Source organism: Trichomycterus rosablanca, chromosome 16, assembly GCF_030014385.1.
Source record: "Trichomycterus rosablanca isolate fTriRos1 chromosome 16, fTriRos1.hap1, whole genome shotgun sequence".
NCBI classification, from domain to species: Eukaryota; Metazoa; Chordata; class Actinopteri; order Siluriformes; family Trichomycteridae; genus Trichomycterus; species Trichomycterus rosablanca.
In genome coordinates, this window is record NC_086003.1 from 18802664 (window position 1) to 18820100 (window position 17437).

Here is a 17437-nt window from a genome sequence, read left to right on the forward strand (position 1 = left end):
CGAGTAGGGCTATTATGATTTGGGTATAAAAGAAGGACCTACCAATGGCTCAGTCTTTCCAAACAAAGATGGGTAGTGACTCACCACCAGTGATGGCATAGTTACCTGGAAAAAGTAATCTGATTACTGATTACTGATTACTCCTTTAAAAAGTAACTTAGTTACTTTATGGATTACTTGATTTTAAAAGTAACTATGTTAGATTACAAGTTACTTTATTAGTTATATAATGCGGAATATTTCAAAGATATTCCTTTGCAATACTTTATCATTTGGCTGCCAACTTGTGTGTACTGATGAGACTCAATTGAATCCCAGAACATGCTAGTGTGAATGCATGGAAAACTAATTTTAATTTTCTTTCAAGAATATGATACAGACTGACCAACACTATTACGCTAAATCAGCATTGAAAATTGACTTTACTTTTAATAGCCTTCTACAATGCTGGAGCTTCTTAAAACGGAAGATTTTCTTTTAAATAGAAGTGTTATTTACCTGCTATTAAATTGTTTTCCAACAAAATCCGCCCAATTTGGCAGATAATCGCCCAATCTGGCAACACTGGAATGCGCAGAGCCAGCTGGCGCTTTTACTCGTAGCGCGCCACGAATACTACTAAATAGTACTACTGTACTTCTGTAATGGTGTTGGTGGTTGACATTTATGTTGAGTGTATTACTGCACTGTTTTGGTGAAGAACTACTCATCTGAGGTGCGCTGCTCCTGCCTGCAGAAATGCTTCCGCAAAAAAAATTGCCGGCAAAGCGGTGGTGGGGGGGCCAGAGGGGTGGCCGGAGATTACTTTATGGTGGCCATGGAAACCACTGGCCACCCCCTGGCTCCGCCCCTGCCAAGAAGAAAGCAAAAATAATGTAGCGTCACCGCTAGGGGGCCGCCACGGGCTTTACCCAGAAGCCCTTGCGGCCATGCTGTCCGTACTTACCGTGGCCGTGTAACCCAGTGTTGGGGCTGGGGTGGCTACGGTGAGGGCTGGATAGGTAGCCTTTATGTTTGTCTGTTGTATGAATGTCTGTGTGTATGAATGAGTGTCTGTCCTAATCCACTGAGTGAACTGCCAAGGGCAGCTCCCTCTCAGCCCCACGCTCGCCGGCGCCACATTGGTGTCAGAAGTGGGATTGTGGCATTTGGGTGGCTCTGCTGGTACAGTGGGCCAATATGTCCGGTCTGTTTGAGTGTGCTAGCCCAGGTGGCTGTAGGGGCAGGGTGCCCGGTCCAGCAGTGGGTGGAAGAGCGGCTCGGCAGTGTAATGGGGTGCGGTCTGGCCGAGGAGCCACCCAGTGGACGCTGGTGAGTTGGTCACCGGGTCGGTTGACCATTAGGGAGGGGGCAATGTAGCGTCACCGCTAGGGGGCCGCCACGGGCTTTACCCAGAAGCCCTTGCGGCCATGCTGTCCGTACTTACCGTGGCCGTGTAACCCAGTGTTGGGGCTGGGGTGGTACGGTGACGCCACAATATCTTTTCACTAAGGAAAATGACAGAAATAGTAACGCACAGTAACTTGGATAAGTAACTTTAATCTGATTACTGGATTGGAAATAGTAACGCGTTAGATTACTCGTTACTGAAAAATGTGGTCAGATTAGAGTAACGTGTTACTAAGTAACGCGTTACAGACCATCAGTGCTCACCACTTTGTGCCAAACTATGTTAGTCAGTCAGTTCAAAAAGAAAATTGGGTCTTACACCATGACCATCAAGATAGAGAGAAACAGGGTGATACATTTGAGATTTCAGACTCTCAGGGGTGCATTAATGTACAGACTAGCCTGGGCTGCAGCCCGTACATTGATAACAGCCCCCTGGTTGGCCAGAAAAAAATGTGTGCCCCCCAGATAGTTCATAAAACAATTGAAAAGAAAATAGGAATGTGAGTTGAGAAAGTAAGTCTGCCAACTTATCAACGGCCGCTATAACTGAGTTGCGATATGATGAAAAACAAACCATTTTTGCTTAGCTCTGTTGAATGGAGAGTGTGCCAGCGTGAGTCTAGCCAGGCAGCGTACAGATCCTTATATAGGCTGCAGACATTAGGTAAACCTAAGGTAGACATTAGGTAAACTAAAAATGTGCACTTTTCAATCCACAGTTTTATTCATAACTGTGATATGCCTTGGTGGGCTGGCAAAGAAAGCAAGGCGCTCGGCATGCAACATCAAATCATGTAGCTCTGTGTATGTGTGTGTGTGTGTGTTTGAGTGCATGCTTATAGTGCTAGACTATATCAGTTAAACTCAAGACATTAGAATGGAAAAATTGAAAGCAATTTCACTGTTATTTAAAGTCATAATAATATATGATCAGTACATGACTTTGACTGCATTTCTTTAACCTCTTTGCTTGATGTTTTAAACAATATACTGAGCTTATCAGCCTTTTGGGAGAGATGTATATCTTCCCTGAGCAGAGGTTTTTTCCTGTTATTCCTATTCCTGATTATTTCATCACATAACTATGCTGCTCCATCAAACTGTATATAAAATGTTTTCAGTCAAGTTTCAAGCAATAAACCAGCGTTTGGGTCCAATTAAGGTATTCTGTTGTTCTGAAATATAGAATTGCAGTGTTTTGCAAAACCTAGTCCTGTTCCGTTCCAGTGTTTTATTACATGCACCTCACGTATTGGCTGAGCCAGTTCACTCGATGGTTAATATCTACCAGGCTTAACTTATCAGTTTTCACACAGGCCAGACATTTCACAGCCTGTTTTTAAACCGTCTGGTTTCATATATCAGTGTTTGTGCAAAGATTATATGCAGACCGTATGTGTTGATATGTCATTTTTATAGAAGGGGTGGGACATTGGTGTGGCAGCTTGTATTGGTGTCGCACAGCTCCAGTAACTAAGGGTTAATTCCAAACAAATATTTTTAATAATTGGAAGTAGATTTATATGTCATTCCTCATACCTCTTAAAACATGGCAGGTGAATTGGTTACTCTGATTAGTGTTGAAAGTAAAAAGTTTCTTAATTCAATGAATAAATGAATGACTCTTCCGGTCTGGTTACTGTTAATGTGGAGTTTATTACACCTTCTAGCCAAAAGAATGTGGACAATTCTTCTAATCATTAAGTTTAGGTGTTTATACTACAACATTACTAATGGTGTATGAAAGTAAGCATATTAAGTAATTTATCTTCTTTCTGATGGTAACAGGAAAGGTCTTTTCCAAACTGTGTCCCTATGCACAAAGCAATGTTCATAACTGAAGAAATAAATTACAGTTACAGATGAATTAATGCACTTATTAATGAATAAAAAAAACTTTAATTACTCTCAGTGCAGAGTTTATTATGATTTCCTTCAGGTCGGTTTCTGTTTACTTTCCAAAAAATAGACTGGATGTTGTAGATGTTGTAGGAGTACCTGTGGAAAACCTGCAGAGGAAAACAAGCACCTTACAAACTCCTTAAACAGAGTGACTGGTTTGAACCCAGGTCCCAAATATTGCTGTACAGCACACTCTAGCAGATGCACCATGGTGACATTTGAATCAATGAATGGTTACGCCATATTTGGGATCTAGGTAGTAGTTCTCTGTGTTATATCCCTCTAATGCTGCTATTCATGTTAATGCTTTAATAATGTTAACTAGTAAACATGGGCACAGTGTTACTGGTAGTGTTGATGTTGCACCGTTCCAAGGTGCAAGTTCTATCCTTTGCTCCACTTATGGTGTGCACAATTTGTTATGTTTTACTTGTGTTCCTGTGTGCCAGTAAGTAGCTACAATAGAATTGCCCAGTAGTGAGAGTGTAAATGGGTAAGTGCTTTGTAATATCCTGGTGTTTTGTCAGTATTCCCTGTATTCTTTGAATACAGACAAAAAGCAGCTATGAATTAATTTAATAATTAATCCTCCAATCTTATTTCTATTACTATAAGATTAGCATGTTCTCCTCATGTTCACCTAGTTTTCCTTCAACCTCGTAAAAAAACAAGCCAACAGCTAAACAGTGTAAATGGGTGTGTAGTGCACTGTGATTTATTGGTGTCCTGTTCAAGGTGTATTTTCACCTTGTGGATGACTTCAGGATTTACCACAATCTTGACCAAAATATGAATGAATAAATAAAAAGAAGTTTATATTTTTTAAGCTATGTGGGGAGTCTTAAATATACAAGTGAGACAACCAAACTCTCTCTCTCTCTCTCTCTCTCTCTCTCTCTCTCTCTCTCGCTCTCTCTCTATATATATATACAGTGTATCACAAAAGTGAGTACACCCCTCACATTTCTGCAGATATTTAAGTATATCTTTTCATGGGACAACACTGACAAAATGACACTTTGACACAATGAAAAGTAATCTGTGTGCAGCTTATATAACAGTGTAAATTTATTCTTCCCTCAAAATAACTCAATATACAGCCATTAATGTCTAAACCACTGGCAACAAAAGTGAGTGCACCCCTAAGAGACTACACCCCTAAATGTCCAAATTGAGCACTGCTTGTCATTTTCCCTCCAAAATGTCATGTGACTCGTTAGTGTTACTAGGTCTCAGGTGTGCATAGGGAGCAGGTGTGTTCAATTTAGTAGTACAGCTCTCACACTCTCTCATACTGGTCACTGAAAGTTCCAACATGGCACCTCATGGCAAAGAACTCTCTGAGGATCTTAAAAGACGAATTGTTGCGCTACATGAAGATGGCCAAGGCTACAAGAAGATTGTCAACACCCTGAAACTGAGCTGCAGCACAGTGGCCAAGATCATCCAGCGTTTTAAAAGAGCAGGGTCCACTCAGAACAGACCTCGCGTTGGTCGTCCAAAGAAGCTGAGTGCACGTGCTCAGCGTCACATCCAACTGCTGTCTTTGAAAGATAGGCGCAGGAGTGCTGTCAGCATTGCTGCAAAGATTAAAAAGGTGGGGGGTCAGCCTGTCAGTGCTCAGACCATACGCCGCACACTACATCAAATTGGTCTGCATGGCTGTCACCCCAGAAGGAAGCCTCTTCTGAAGTCTCTACACAAGAAAGCCCGCAAACAGTTTGCTGAAGACATGTCAACAAAGGACATGGATTACTGGAACCATGTCCTATGGTCTGATGAGACCAAGATTAATTTGTTTGGTTCAGATGGTCTCAAGCATGTGTGGCGGCAATCAGGTGAGGAGTACAAAGATAAGTGTGTCATGCCTCCAGTCAAGCATGGTGGTGGGAATGCCATGGTCTGGGGCTGCATGAGTGCAGCAGGTGTTGGGGAGTTACATTTCATTGAGGGACACATGAACTCCAATATGTACTGTGAAATACTGAAGCAGAGCATGATCCCCTCCCTCCGGAAACTGGGTCGCAGGGCAGTGTTCCAGCATGATAATGACCCCAAACACACCTCTAAGACGACCACTGCTTTATTGAAGAGGCTGAGGGTAAAGGTGATGGACTGGCCAAGCATGTCTCCAGACCTAAACCCAATAGAACATCTTTGGGGCATCCTCAAGCGGTGGAGGAGCGCAAAGTCTCGAATATCCGCCAGCTCCGTGATGTCATCATGGAGGAGTGGAAAAGCATTCCAGTGGCAACCTGTGAAGCTCTGGTAAACTCCATGCCCAGGAGAGTTAAGGCAGTTCTGGGAAATAATGGTGGCCACACAAAATATTGACACTTCAGGAACTTTCACTAAGGGGTGTACTCACTTTTGTTGCCAGTGGTTTAGACATTAATGGCTGTATATTGAGTTATTTTGAGGGAAGAATAAATTTACACTGTTATATAAGCTGCACACAGACTACTTTTCATTGTGTCAAAGTGTCATTTTGTCAGTGTTGTCCCATGAAAAGATATACTTAAATATCTGCAGAAATGTGAGGGGTGTACTCACTTTTGTGATACACTGTATATATATACAGTATATATTCATACATACATACATATTAGTGCAACTATGACCTAATCTTTGTTCTTGCCAACAGTCTGAACACTGGTGTTTTGGCAGGAGGTTCCTAGACCAAACAAGGAGAGCTAGACGATCAAAAGCTAAAACTTGCCAAATAAGTGAAAAATGTGGTACCTTTCCAGGAAACCACCTTAGACTCTTTGCAAAGGCGCTGAACTTAGCAGCTGGGGCAGTTGAAGCCTATCGGTTAAGGTACTAGACTAGTAAGCACAAGGCTGCTGGGTTAAAACCGCACCACTGCCAGGTTGTTGGGCTCTTATTCTGTAGGTCGCTTTGGATAAAAAAGCTTCTGCTAAATGCCGTAAATGTAAAATGATACCAGTGAAGAGAAAACCCAATTTAAATATATCCTAAATAATACTGATGCATTTGTTTTGAACATATAATAAGAACAGCCCTTTTTTGCTTGCACACTCATCACAAATGACAAAATCAATTTAAACTTGACAATTATCCTTACTCTCATTTAATCTTTATTGACTAATGCCTTATACACTGCACATACATTTAATTTAATTTCTCGTCATCCCAACTTGTTTATTGGAAACACATGGCCTGCTCAAATATCTCTCCCGACCATCTTTAATCACTCAATCTTTAACCTTCATGTTCTGTTTAAGGCCCCTGAGACCACCGAGTCTCTTTAACGGCTCACAAAATATCATCAGCATTTTATTCAGCATGATCCCTCATGACCTTTTCTAATTTTAAGAAAACTGCAAATGTTTTTGCAATATTTTTATAGTGATATTGTGTTCCAAACGTCCCCTAATTTATACAATTCTGCTTAGGGTTTGAGGGACCCCAGCTATAATACATGGTTCAAGGCTATACATTTTCATATGTTTTTAGTTTCCACCTAGTGTTGAGGGTACACACACACACACACACACACACACACACACACACACACACACACACACACACACACACAACTCTTTACAAAATCTCCATCTCTCTCTCTATCAAAATTAATTGATTTGGTTAATTGTGAACTAGGTGTAATTTTACCCACACAACACTGTGGTCTCTGGGACCCCAAAAACAAGGCAGTAACATCAGTTTCAACAGTTATCAAGGGTTAATTCCAAACTGATTAATATTTGGAAGTAGATTTGTATGTTATTCTGCACACCTCCCAAAAATGTGGCAATTGGTTACACTTAATAGAGCATTTAGTAGAAAGTAGTTTCTTAATTCAATGAATAATGAATGACTCCTCCACTCCAGGTTACTGTTAGCATGCAGTTTAGTACACCTTCTAGCCAAATGAATGTGGACATCCCTTCTAATTATCGAGTTCAGGTGTTTAGGTGAGCCACACTAATGGTTGCTAAAAACGCTAAAAAAAGGCAGTAACATCAGTGTCAACAGTACACAAGGGTTCTGTCAATCCTGATATCAGTTCCTGTAAACCAAAAATAAAAAGAATAAATGTACTGTGTTATAGTACTTTTCTGGTGTTTACAGCACTAAAACTCAAATTGTTTGAAGGCCAACACTTTCTATATTCCATACAAGGTTGAACGTACCTCTAATCCAGGTAGAATAAAAGCAATGAATAAAAAGCACAAACTCAAGTAATGCTGTTTGTCTGGATTGTTTTGTGGCAACTAAAGTAATTGCTCAGTGATTTTTTTTCTGGCATTCTGTAGATATTTGCTTTGTGATGTGGATGGGGTTTCTCTGTTTCTCATTTTTGGCACATTTAGTTCTATACAAATTGGTTGGGGGCCTTGGTGGTTGGTCAGGAAAAAGTAAATGTATGTAAACAACAAACTGGGTTTAGTATTTTTGTGATTCATACTATTACCACATTCACACACACACACACACACACACACACACACACACACACACACACACACACACACACACACACACACACACACACACACAAACACACACACACACACACCCTGTTCCCTCTTTTTTTCAAGACATGGGTGTACATCAGCTGGGTTTTAGGGGGAATAAAAACCCCCACATTGCGAAAGGAGAGGGGTATTACAGAGCAAGATGCTGGGGAGAAAGGTTCTTCAGCTTGTTAATGGATTTGTCCTGCTGGCTCTGTGTAGACCCTCACTCCAGGGAGGTAAGAATATTTATTTGTCTGACACATGCCAGATGCTCCAAAACACAGAATTCTTTAATAATTGGGTCAGCATTTAATTAATGTTGTAGCAGCAAGGCAGTTGCTTTCTCTGTACTGAACTGGTAAGTGTATAAATTTGTACAATTAATTTACAGTCTAGAAACAGATGTTTAATGGTTTGACTGTAATTTTAATGTAATCAGATATACTGTGTGATGGACTGTCCATCACAGCCAAAACTACAAAGTTAATTTGTGCTTTTCCACGTTGTGACACAATGACAGCAGGGTGCAAAAGAGAGTCTTAAAACAATATACTGTATGTAGGAATTTGCTTACTTTTGCAATAAACATATTCCTCTTTCCCCACTTCTATTTTGTCCCTTGTGATCAATGCTTCTGCCTACAGGAGTATTGATCACTTCTGATCATTCCTTGTGATTTGCCCCTGCCTATTTAATGTATTAACCTGTTATGTGTCATGTGAAAATTGCATTGTCCAAATTGTGTTTATGGACATGTTTACCTCTACATTACATCACCTTTATTTAGAACAACACTCTGTTATTGTCTGGTAACTGATGACACCTATTGTTGTAGCTGTAAAAGTGATTTTTACCCATTATTGCTTGATATATCACTTCAGCAGCTTAATAGTCTGGGGTCTCCATTGTCATACATTGCACATCTTTATGTGTCACACAGTTTCCACAGGAGACAGGTCTGGACTGCAGGCAGGCCATTTTAGCACCTGCCTGCAACACTCCTCAGCAGTAATGGTGCTTTCACAGAAATACCCATGTCAATGGCATTAACACACCCTCATAACATATTGTTTTTTGCCCTGCACCTTTACAAGATTTATCCAATTTAACATTAAGGTGAATTGCCTGATCTAAATTGCTCCCTGGTGGGACTACATAAGTAAGTAAGTAAGTGATGGGCCAGTGTTGGTGCTTTAAAGCTCCAGGGTTTAATCCTTAGCCGCGATTAATGTCTAAAGATTGACATGTTCTCTCTATGCCTGAATATACTCTGGGTACTTTGATTCCTTCCACCTTACAAAAAATGGCTTGTAAGCAGACTATCATCTCTACATTTCTCCTGCTTTTAAATGGTGATTAACACAAAGCAATTAATTACAAGGAACATGGTTTTAGAACTAGTATAAACAAATAAAATAAAAATACAGGCCTGAACACCTTGGCATAACCTGAATTTCTTTATTAATTACTCATAAAACGTGGTCTGATCTTCATCTAAGTTATTTTAATAGACAAACACTCTGCTCAACTAGTAGTGCATAAACAGTTCAGTCTGGCAAAAAAAAAATTTACATCTTAAGAATCAGGGTCATAGGATAAATGAGGAGGGACATGATTTATCAGTGAAAGGTCAGTCTTGGAAATATAAATAACTGAACAGTAAGCTTAGCCAAGACTAGTCATCTACAGTTACATCAATGTTTTTAGAGCTTTTGTGACTTCCTAATGAAATGTCAGAATGATGATTCTGTAGAGACTACAGAAAAGATACCTTCATGAATTTTACTGTAAGGTTTAAGACAACACATTTATATTGTATAGGGTTGAATATAATTTCTGGTTGTCAACAATTAGCTAAACTGACTTACTCACTAACTTATCCAAACATGGATGAAAATCCACACTGACACTAGAACAAAGAACTTTTCCAACAGCATTTTTAGTTACTACTGAGTGTTGCATGATCTGTTCCTGGGTTCAAATCTTGCCTTCGGTCATTTATTTTTGGTTTCCTCTGTGTACTCGAACATCGAGAGGGTGGTTTGACTTTACATTTTCGGCATTTAGCAGACGCCTTTATCCAAAGCGACTTACAGTATACAGTTTGAGCAATTGAGGGTTAAGGGCCTTGCTCAAGGGCCCAACAGCAGCAACCTGGCAGTGGTGGGGCTTGAACCAGTAATCTTCTGATTACTAGTCTAGTATCTTAACCACTAGGCTACAGCTTGCTACAGCTTACTTTACTGTGTCCCTGTGTGTAAATGAGTTAATGAATGGATGTATGCATGAGTTTGTGATGTCATGTTATGAATAGGTCTCCAGGGTGTATTGCGGTCAATGTTTTAAAGTACAAGCCTACATTTACTTAAGACTAATGAATTATTAAATAATTCAATATAACAAACTGTCATCTTCTGTTAGAAAATGACATTTAAACATTATGTTGAATCTACCGTAAGGACAAAGTAAAACTTTACTGCTATTTCAATTATTTATCACTCTTTTACTGCAGGAGTCTACATACCAGGTGCAGGAGGAGGTCCTGGAAATGGACTTGTACCAGGTGTTGGTGGTACAACAGGCGGTATTGGAGCTGGACCTGGTACTGGAATAGGTTCTGTAGGAGGGGTAGGAACAGGATTTGGTCCGGGAGGAATAGGGACCGGAGTCTTTCCAGGAGGTGGAATAGGAACTGGAGCAGGAGGTGATTTCTTTTCTTTTCCAAATAAATTAACACAAATGACTAAAGTTTCCACTATGACAATGCAGCATTATTGTTACTCAAAAAGACAAATATGATGTATCGTTTGGTATGTAAACAGTCTTAGGTGCTAAAGAAAAAAGGTTAAAATGATATTTTGTAGTATTACCAAGGAAGTTGGTAATACTAGAAGAACAAATTGTCTTTATTTCAATTAGTTCAACCTGGCAGAGGTTTTGGTTACAAGCCAGGAAAGACAGTAGGTGAGTACCACCACACATTTTATTAAAATGCTTAGATCAGAGGTTTTTAAAAATAAATCACCACAATCATTAATAAAATTAAAACTTAAAGAAAACTGGACTAAAGATATCACTGTTTTTATAAGGTAAAATAATATCTATGGTCCCAAGACTACCTTTTTACTAATAATGTATTCATTTTATGTCATTGCATTGATTCTTATCTTTTCTATGAATGCAAGTTAAAGACAAAAATAGACTTACAAATTCCTTCCCCTCACATATAGTGTGATGGGAAAAAAAGCATTTTTAAAATGTGACACACTTGAGGCAGTACATAATTGTATTTAACTGACAGAATCTCACAATATTTAAAGGCAATACACCAAAGATAACTAAATAAGATACATTTATGTCTGTTCTGGAACAGGTCCCGGCACTGCTGGAACTAGATTTGGTACTGGTGGAGCAGGTCTTGGAACTGGAGGATTTGGTCCTGGCACTGGCATAGGTGCTGGTGGCTTAGGTGCTGGAGGGCTTGGAGCAGGTTAGCAAGAATTCTTATTAGCCTAATATTACTATTTTAGTAAAGTCTAGTTGAATTTCCCATCCTTTCCTATCTGTTTTCATAGGTTCTGCTGTAAAGCCCCAGAAATCAGGTATATTGTTGTATATTTGTTATACCTTCTTTTATTAATTGTGGTTATTAATAGATTCATGACTAATATACACGAATTAAAATTAAAATGCATTCTCATAATATACCTGATGAATGGTAATGTACTATAATACAGGATTGGGTGGACCTTTTGGAACTGGTGGTATTGGTACTCGACCTGGTCCTGGTGGATTTGGTCCTGGGGGCACTGGTATTGGAGGTGTTGGTCCTGGGGGTACTGGTTTTGGAGGTGTTGGTCCTGGAGGTTTTTTTCCTGCAGGAATTGGACCTGGAGGCACTGCAATTGGCACTGGTGTTGGAGGACTTGGAGCAGGTAAGATTATCTATATACTCTACCCTCATTTACAGTGGAAAGTAGATCAATTGCTGATGTACTGTATATCAGCAACCAGTTTAGTTTTGGGTATAAAATTATTTTATAATTGTATTATTACTTAAAAAAGCTCACGACAATACAAAGCTCATAACAATAAAATGGTTAGAATCTATTACTGGGCCCCAACTTTCTATGTGTTACTGATTTGCTATTCATGATAGAACCTCTATCCTTGATCCTATTTTTGGTTGAATGCAGTTTTAGAGAGATCAATTATTATATGTTTTATGTTCCTACAAGATATTTGTTACTTGCCAAGACAAAAGCAATTGCTTGAGAATATGCAGCCAGGAACTTGGTGCAATGGTAAATTCTGCTTGTCTAAAACCACTGGGGTCCAGTGTTTGAATCCCCAGCGGTACTTTTCCAGGGCCTTCCCCAAAACTGTTCCTGCAAACTTGGAAGCATATAATTTATTTTATACAATTGTAACTAAACCGCATAAATAATATACCCCTTCTAACATAATTAGAATGGGTGTCCCAATACTTCTGTCCATAAAGTGTAGCTCTGTTGTATTGGTCAATTAAATAAAATCTATTGCAGTTGAGTTTTAAATGTAATGCTTGTATTGTCTTTTGAAAAAAGACCCTTTATTCTTTATACTCTTTTTTTCAGGAGCTGGTGGCAAACCACCCAAAACAGGTAAGATATACTCAACCAAAAATTCTAAAATATCTGTACAAATTAATCTTATTTATGTTGTGTAGGTAAAGAATCCAAGAACTACACATTGATTATAGTTGATTCTGTAAATTATTTACTCAAAGGTTTAGGATATGGCACTGGTGGTCTTGGAACTGGTGCTTTAGGAGCTGGATTGGGACTTGGTGGTAGAGGACCAGGAGGAGTAGGTCCTGGAGGTTTTGGAGCAGGAGGAGTTGGTCCAGGAGGTCTTGGAGCAGGCGGAGTGGGTCCAGGAGGTCTTGGAGTTGGTGGGGTTGGTCCTGGTGGACTTGGAATAGGTTAGACAATGTCTCATGATTTTTTACCCACATAACAGAACTCAATTAGCTTGTAATAAAGTGAGTAAAAGTTTTATTACATACCAACAATGGGTGTTGGTAAGTTCCTGCCACCTGCAATATCTTCTCTTTCTTTACACAGGTATTAGGGGAAAACCACCAAAAACAGGTCAGTATTTACATGATTTTTTTCTTACAACAAGCTACTTAATTACGATCACAAAAAAGAATTCATTAATTAAGTTTTTTTGCTATAGACAAAATACATCTAAGAATAGTCAAATTTTTTGTCAGACTTTTGTCCATTTAATGCTCTATATTCATATTTACACTTTGCTGAGTAATAACATTCAATGATCATTACATTTAGAGAAGTTTAAACATACTGTAATTAGAAATAATGAATAATCCCATGTTTCAGGTGTTGGACTTGGTCCTGGAGGTGCTGGTACTGGCCCTGGTGGAGCTGGATTTGGTCCAGGTGGCACTGGATTTGGACCAGGTGGAGCTGGATTTGGTCCAGGTGGAGCTGGATTTGGTCCGGGTGGAGCTGGAGTTGGTCCAGGTGGAGCTGGATTTGGTCCGGGTGGAGCTGGATTTCGTCCAGGTGGAGCTGGATTTGGTCCAGGTGGCACTGGATTTGGACCAGGTGGAGCTGGATTTGGTCCGGGTGGAGCTGGATTTGGTCCGGGTGGAGCTGGATTTGGTCCAGGTGGCACTGGATTTGGTCCAGGTGGAGCTGGATTTGGTCCGGGTGGCACTGGATTTGGTCCCGGTGGCACTGGAGTTGGTCCTGGTGGAGCTGGAGTTGGTCCGGGAGGAGCTGGAGTCGGTCCAGCTGGAGGTAGCTATGACAAAACAACTTATATCATTAATTAAACATATAAATATGTGTTTAATGCACTCTATCCCCTTTATTTTTCTTAGCGCCAATTTTGCCACAAACTGGAACACCTGGTACTGGAACAGGTTTTGGTCAGAAAATTGGCAAGCCAGGGAAGGCACCAGTACCAGGTAATGTATTTGTATACCTTTCATTTACCATTGTAAAGTTTATAAATATAAAACGCACTTTGTTACAAATGTATTATCTTAATAGGTGTCAGTGTTCCTGGATTGTATCAAGGTGGTATTGTTCCTGGACAAGGTGAGTAGGTGTTTCATTCCATCAGAGATTTTTTTCATAGGAGTGCTCTTAATAACAACATACACTTATAGGTTTTGGTGGCCAAGGAGTTCTGCCAGGTGTAGTCACTGGATCTCAAACTGGTAAGCTTTAAACACTTTAAACACTGTAGTAAATCATTAATTTTCTTTGGTCTAATCATGTTTTTCTATTTTACTTTGTAGCTCAGCTTGGTCAAGGTGGACTTGGAGCCAATGGTAAGTGCAATGATCACAAAGGTAACAAGAAAACATGTAGGACCTTGACATGTCATTGCAATTTTTTTTGTTTAACAGGTGGTCGTGGGACCTTTGTTGGACAACAACTACCAGGGGTGTTTCGTGGATATCCTCTGCTTTCACCAAAATCTGGAGGTATTAGATAACACCACAAGGCAGAAATTACCAAGTTAGAGTTAAAAGGCAGCTATTACTATCACTTGAGAACATTGCTAAACGTAACAAGTAACAGATGTGCAGATGAATTTTCCAACAAAAGAATTTCTAAGCATTTTGGAATCTTTTTTTTTTAATATGGTCCCACCAAAATAAACAAACAAAGACGTTTTACTCTTAATTACAGATTGCCTCATCACTAAAAAAGATGCTGCAATGATTTTTTTGTGCCATTACACAACTTTCAAAATACCACAGCACTGAGCTTCTGAATACATCTAAAAAATTGCTTAAGCACTCAAGTAAAAATAACAAGCATGACACATTCTTGCCTGTTTTAGATCATTTTGACATTTTGAATGTAGTTGTAGATTTTGTTATATGCTCTCCCAGAAAGCTTTGTTCTAGGCTTTAGGGTATTTAGTCAATGCGATTTGTGATTTGCATTCATAGTGTTCGCATTCACTTTTATTCAGATGAATTTGTAATATTTAAAGCAAGATTTAGCAACACACCAACACAAAGTGGAAAACGATCTTAATAGACATAGAATCCTTGATGAATGGGAACAAGACATAAAACCCTTGATGAATGGGAACTTTCTGTTGTCAGGATAGACAGCCTAAGAAGGGTAGCTAATTTCATTCTAGAACTCAATATTTGTTATTTAAAACCAAAAGCGTTAAACTTTTGATAATAGTTTATCACTTATAAAATGGAATGTTTTATTTGGGAAAACACAGCAAAACTAAAACAGATGGAAACCCTGCATTGTTTTAGATGGGCCTATGAGTCATCTGTATGAGAAACTGGTACATTGTTAATAGCCTCTATATTGGACTGTTGCTACCTGACTGCTTCACTTTAGCAAGTTCAGAACAGTGCAGCTCAGGTTGTAACCAGAAAGTCAGACTAAACCCTGATCTTATTCCTTTTACAAATTACAAATAATGGCATTCCATATGCTGTACATTATTATTATCATTAACAATGTCAAGGTAGTATAGCCAATCCCACTTTCTAATTTCTATGGGTGGTAAACTTTGTGTTTACAACATCAAATAACTTGTGTGCAGCTTACCCACTGAAAATATCTACTTCTTTATATACATATTCCACATACATTATATGGCCAGAAGTATTTGGACAACTGTGCTTGACCATGAGCTTGTTGGACATCCAATGTCAAAATTAAATAGTGTTAAAATACAATTTGACCTCTATTCATCTGGGCCAGTGATAGCCTCGGTGGTTAAGGTACTGGACTAGTAAGCAGAAGGTTCCTGGTTCAAGCCCCGCCACCACCAAGTTGCCACTGTTGGGTCCCTAAGCAAGGCCCTTAATCCTCAATTGCTCATTGTGTAAGTCGCTTTGGATAAAAGCGTCTGCTAAATGCTGAAAATGTAAATGTAAATGTAAGCTCTCACTTTAAAGTATGTAAAGTAATCATGAGGTTGCTGGTTCAAGTCCCATTATCAACAAGTTGCCACTGTTGGGCCCCTAAACAAGGCCCTTAACCCTCAATTGCTTGCAATGTATTCAGTGAGAATTGTAAGTCGCTTTGGATAAAAAGCGTCTGCTAAATGCTGCAAATGTAAATGTCTATTTGAATTTGTATTCAAAAGAGCATTTGTATGGCTGGACACTGATGTTGGACAAGAAAAGCCTCAATTAATGTTCCAGTTCATTCCAAAGCTGTTCAGTTGGGCTGAGGTCAGGGCTCTGTGCAGGCCATTGGAGTTTCTTTAAAGCAAGCTTTTCATCATGTCTTCATAGACCTTACACCTTTTAACAATTGTTATGGCTGAAACACATAGTAGTGTCCCACTACTTTTGTCCTTAAAGTGTAACTCCAATAGTCCATTTATAGGTCCATTTTGGTCCATTTGTCTCTTTAAACATTATATTAATTGTTCATGTGTTTGATGTATAGCTGTTTTAATGATTTATATGTTACATTACCTATCTGCTTAATTATAGGTAAACATATTTTAACTTGTATCCATAATGGACTAATATTCTTATTATTACTGTGTCTCAATTCTTTTTCACATCCAGGCTCAGCTAAATCTCAAGCTAAAGCTGCTAAATATGGTATGCTAAGTTGTGTATGCTTAAAGTCTGTAAATTTTACATATATAAATGTTTATACAATGTATATTTGCATTTTATTTACTGTCTTAAACAGCGGCTGGTGGACTTGGTGGTGCTGGTGCTGTACCTGGAGCAGGTGGCATTCCTGGTGCTGGTGTAGTGCCTGGAGCAGGTGGCATACCTGGTGCTGGTATAGTGCCCGGAGCAGGTGGCATACCTGGTGTTGGTGTAGTGCCTGGAGCAGGTGGCATTCCTGGTATTGGTGTAGTACCTGGAGCAGGTCTGTTATATGTTATTACAGGCTATTTCAAACACAATTCAATGAGAATTGACATCTTTTTAAGTATTAATAGCAGTAACTTGTAATGTCTTGTTCTTACTCTATCAGGAGCAGCAGCCAAAGCAAGGAAGTATGGTAAGAAAAATATAATATACTTAGTTATAAATATCACAGAATATATCATAAAAAATCTAGGCCAAATTGCTACCTCTATTTAATACTTTCTAAAACATGATTTTCTTTTCTGTTTGTTCAGCCTCCGGAATTGGAATGGGTGGACTTGGAGCTGGTGGACTTCCTGGCTCTGGACTTGGAGCTGGTGGACTTCCTGGTGCTGGACTTGGAGCAGGTGGACTTCCTGGCTCTGGATTCGGAGCTGGTGGACTTCCTGGCGCTGGATTCGGAGCTGGTGGACTTCCTGGCGCTGGATTCGGAGCTGGTGGACTTCCTGGTGCTGGATTCGGAGCTGGTGGACTTCCTGGTGCTGGACTTGGAGCTGGTGGACTTCCTGGTGCTGGATTTGGAGCAGGTGGACTTCCTGGTGCTGGACTTGGAGCTGTTCCTGGGGGTAGATTTTTGGTCCATGTTAATTTTCTTACCTTGTACACTAAAATGGGTTGTTTTTTATTGTGAATAATTTTCTTTCCAAATTACAGGATATGCTGAAGCCAAAGCTCGGAAATATGGTAAAAGTCACTTTTTTGTGTTTTTCATTCATAGAAGATGTTGATATGTGGTCTTGTTTTAGGCGTATTCAAT

The 17437-nt window shown here is 39.5% G+C and overlaps 1 protein-coding gene across 1 annotated transcript in view; it reads left to right on the forward strand.

The window, feature by feature from the left end:
• Positions 1 to 7941: 7941 nt before the first annotated feature.
• elnb (elastin b) overlaps positions 7942 to 17437 on the forward strand; it is a 29660-nt gene continuing 20164 nt past the window's right edge. Inside the window, exons 1-20 of the mRNA XM_063012131.1 lie at positions 7942 to 8017; positions 10294 to 10485; positions 10701 to 10745; positions 11155 to 11271; positions 11357 to 11383; positions 11519 to 11716; positions 12398 to 12424; positions 12550 to 12744; positions 12887 to 12913; positions 13166 to 13588; positions 13672 to 13758; positions 13844 to 13891; positions 13963 to 14013; positions 14095 to 14127; positions 14206 to 14283; positions 16363 to 16398; positions 16493 to 16678; positions 16787 to 16813; positions 16935 to 17246; positions 17335 to 17364. Coding sequence (XP_062868201.1) covers positions 7942 to 8017; positions 10294 to 10485; positions 10701 to 10745; positions 11155 to 11271; positions 11357 to 11383; positions 11519 to 11716; positions 12398 to 12424; positions 12550 to 12744; positions 12887 to 12913; positions 13166 to 13588; positions 13672 to 13758; positions 13844 to 13891; positions 13963 to 14013; positions 14095 to 14127; positions 14206 to 14283; positions 16363 to 16398; positions 16493 to 16678; positions 16787 to 16813; positions 16935 to 17246; positions 17335 to 17364 — 2215 coding nt within the window. The remainder of the gene's footprint in view (positions 8018 to 10293; positions 10486 to 10700; positions 10746 to 11154; positions 11272 to 11356; positions 11384 to 11518; positions 11717 to 12397; positions 12425 to 12549; positions 12745 to 12886; positions 12914 to 13165; positions 13589 to 13671; positions 13759 to 13843; positions 13892 to 13962; positions 14014 to 14094; positions 14128 to 14205; positions 14284 to 16362; positions 16399 to 16492; positions 16679 to 16786; positions 16814 to 16934; positions 17247 to 17334; positions 17365 to 17437) is intronic.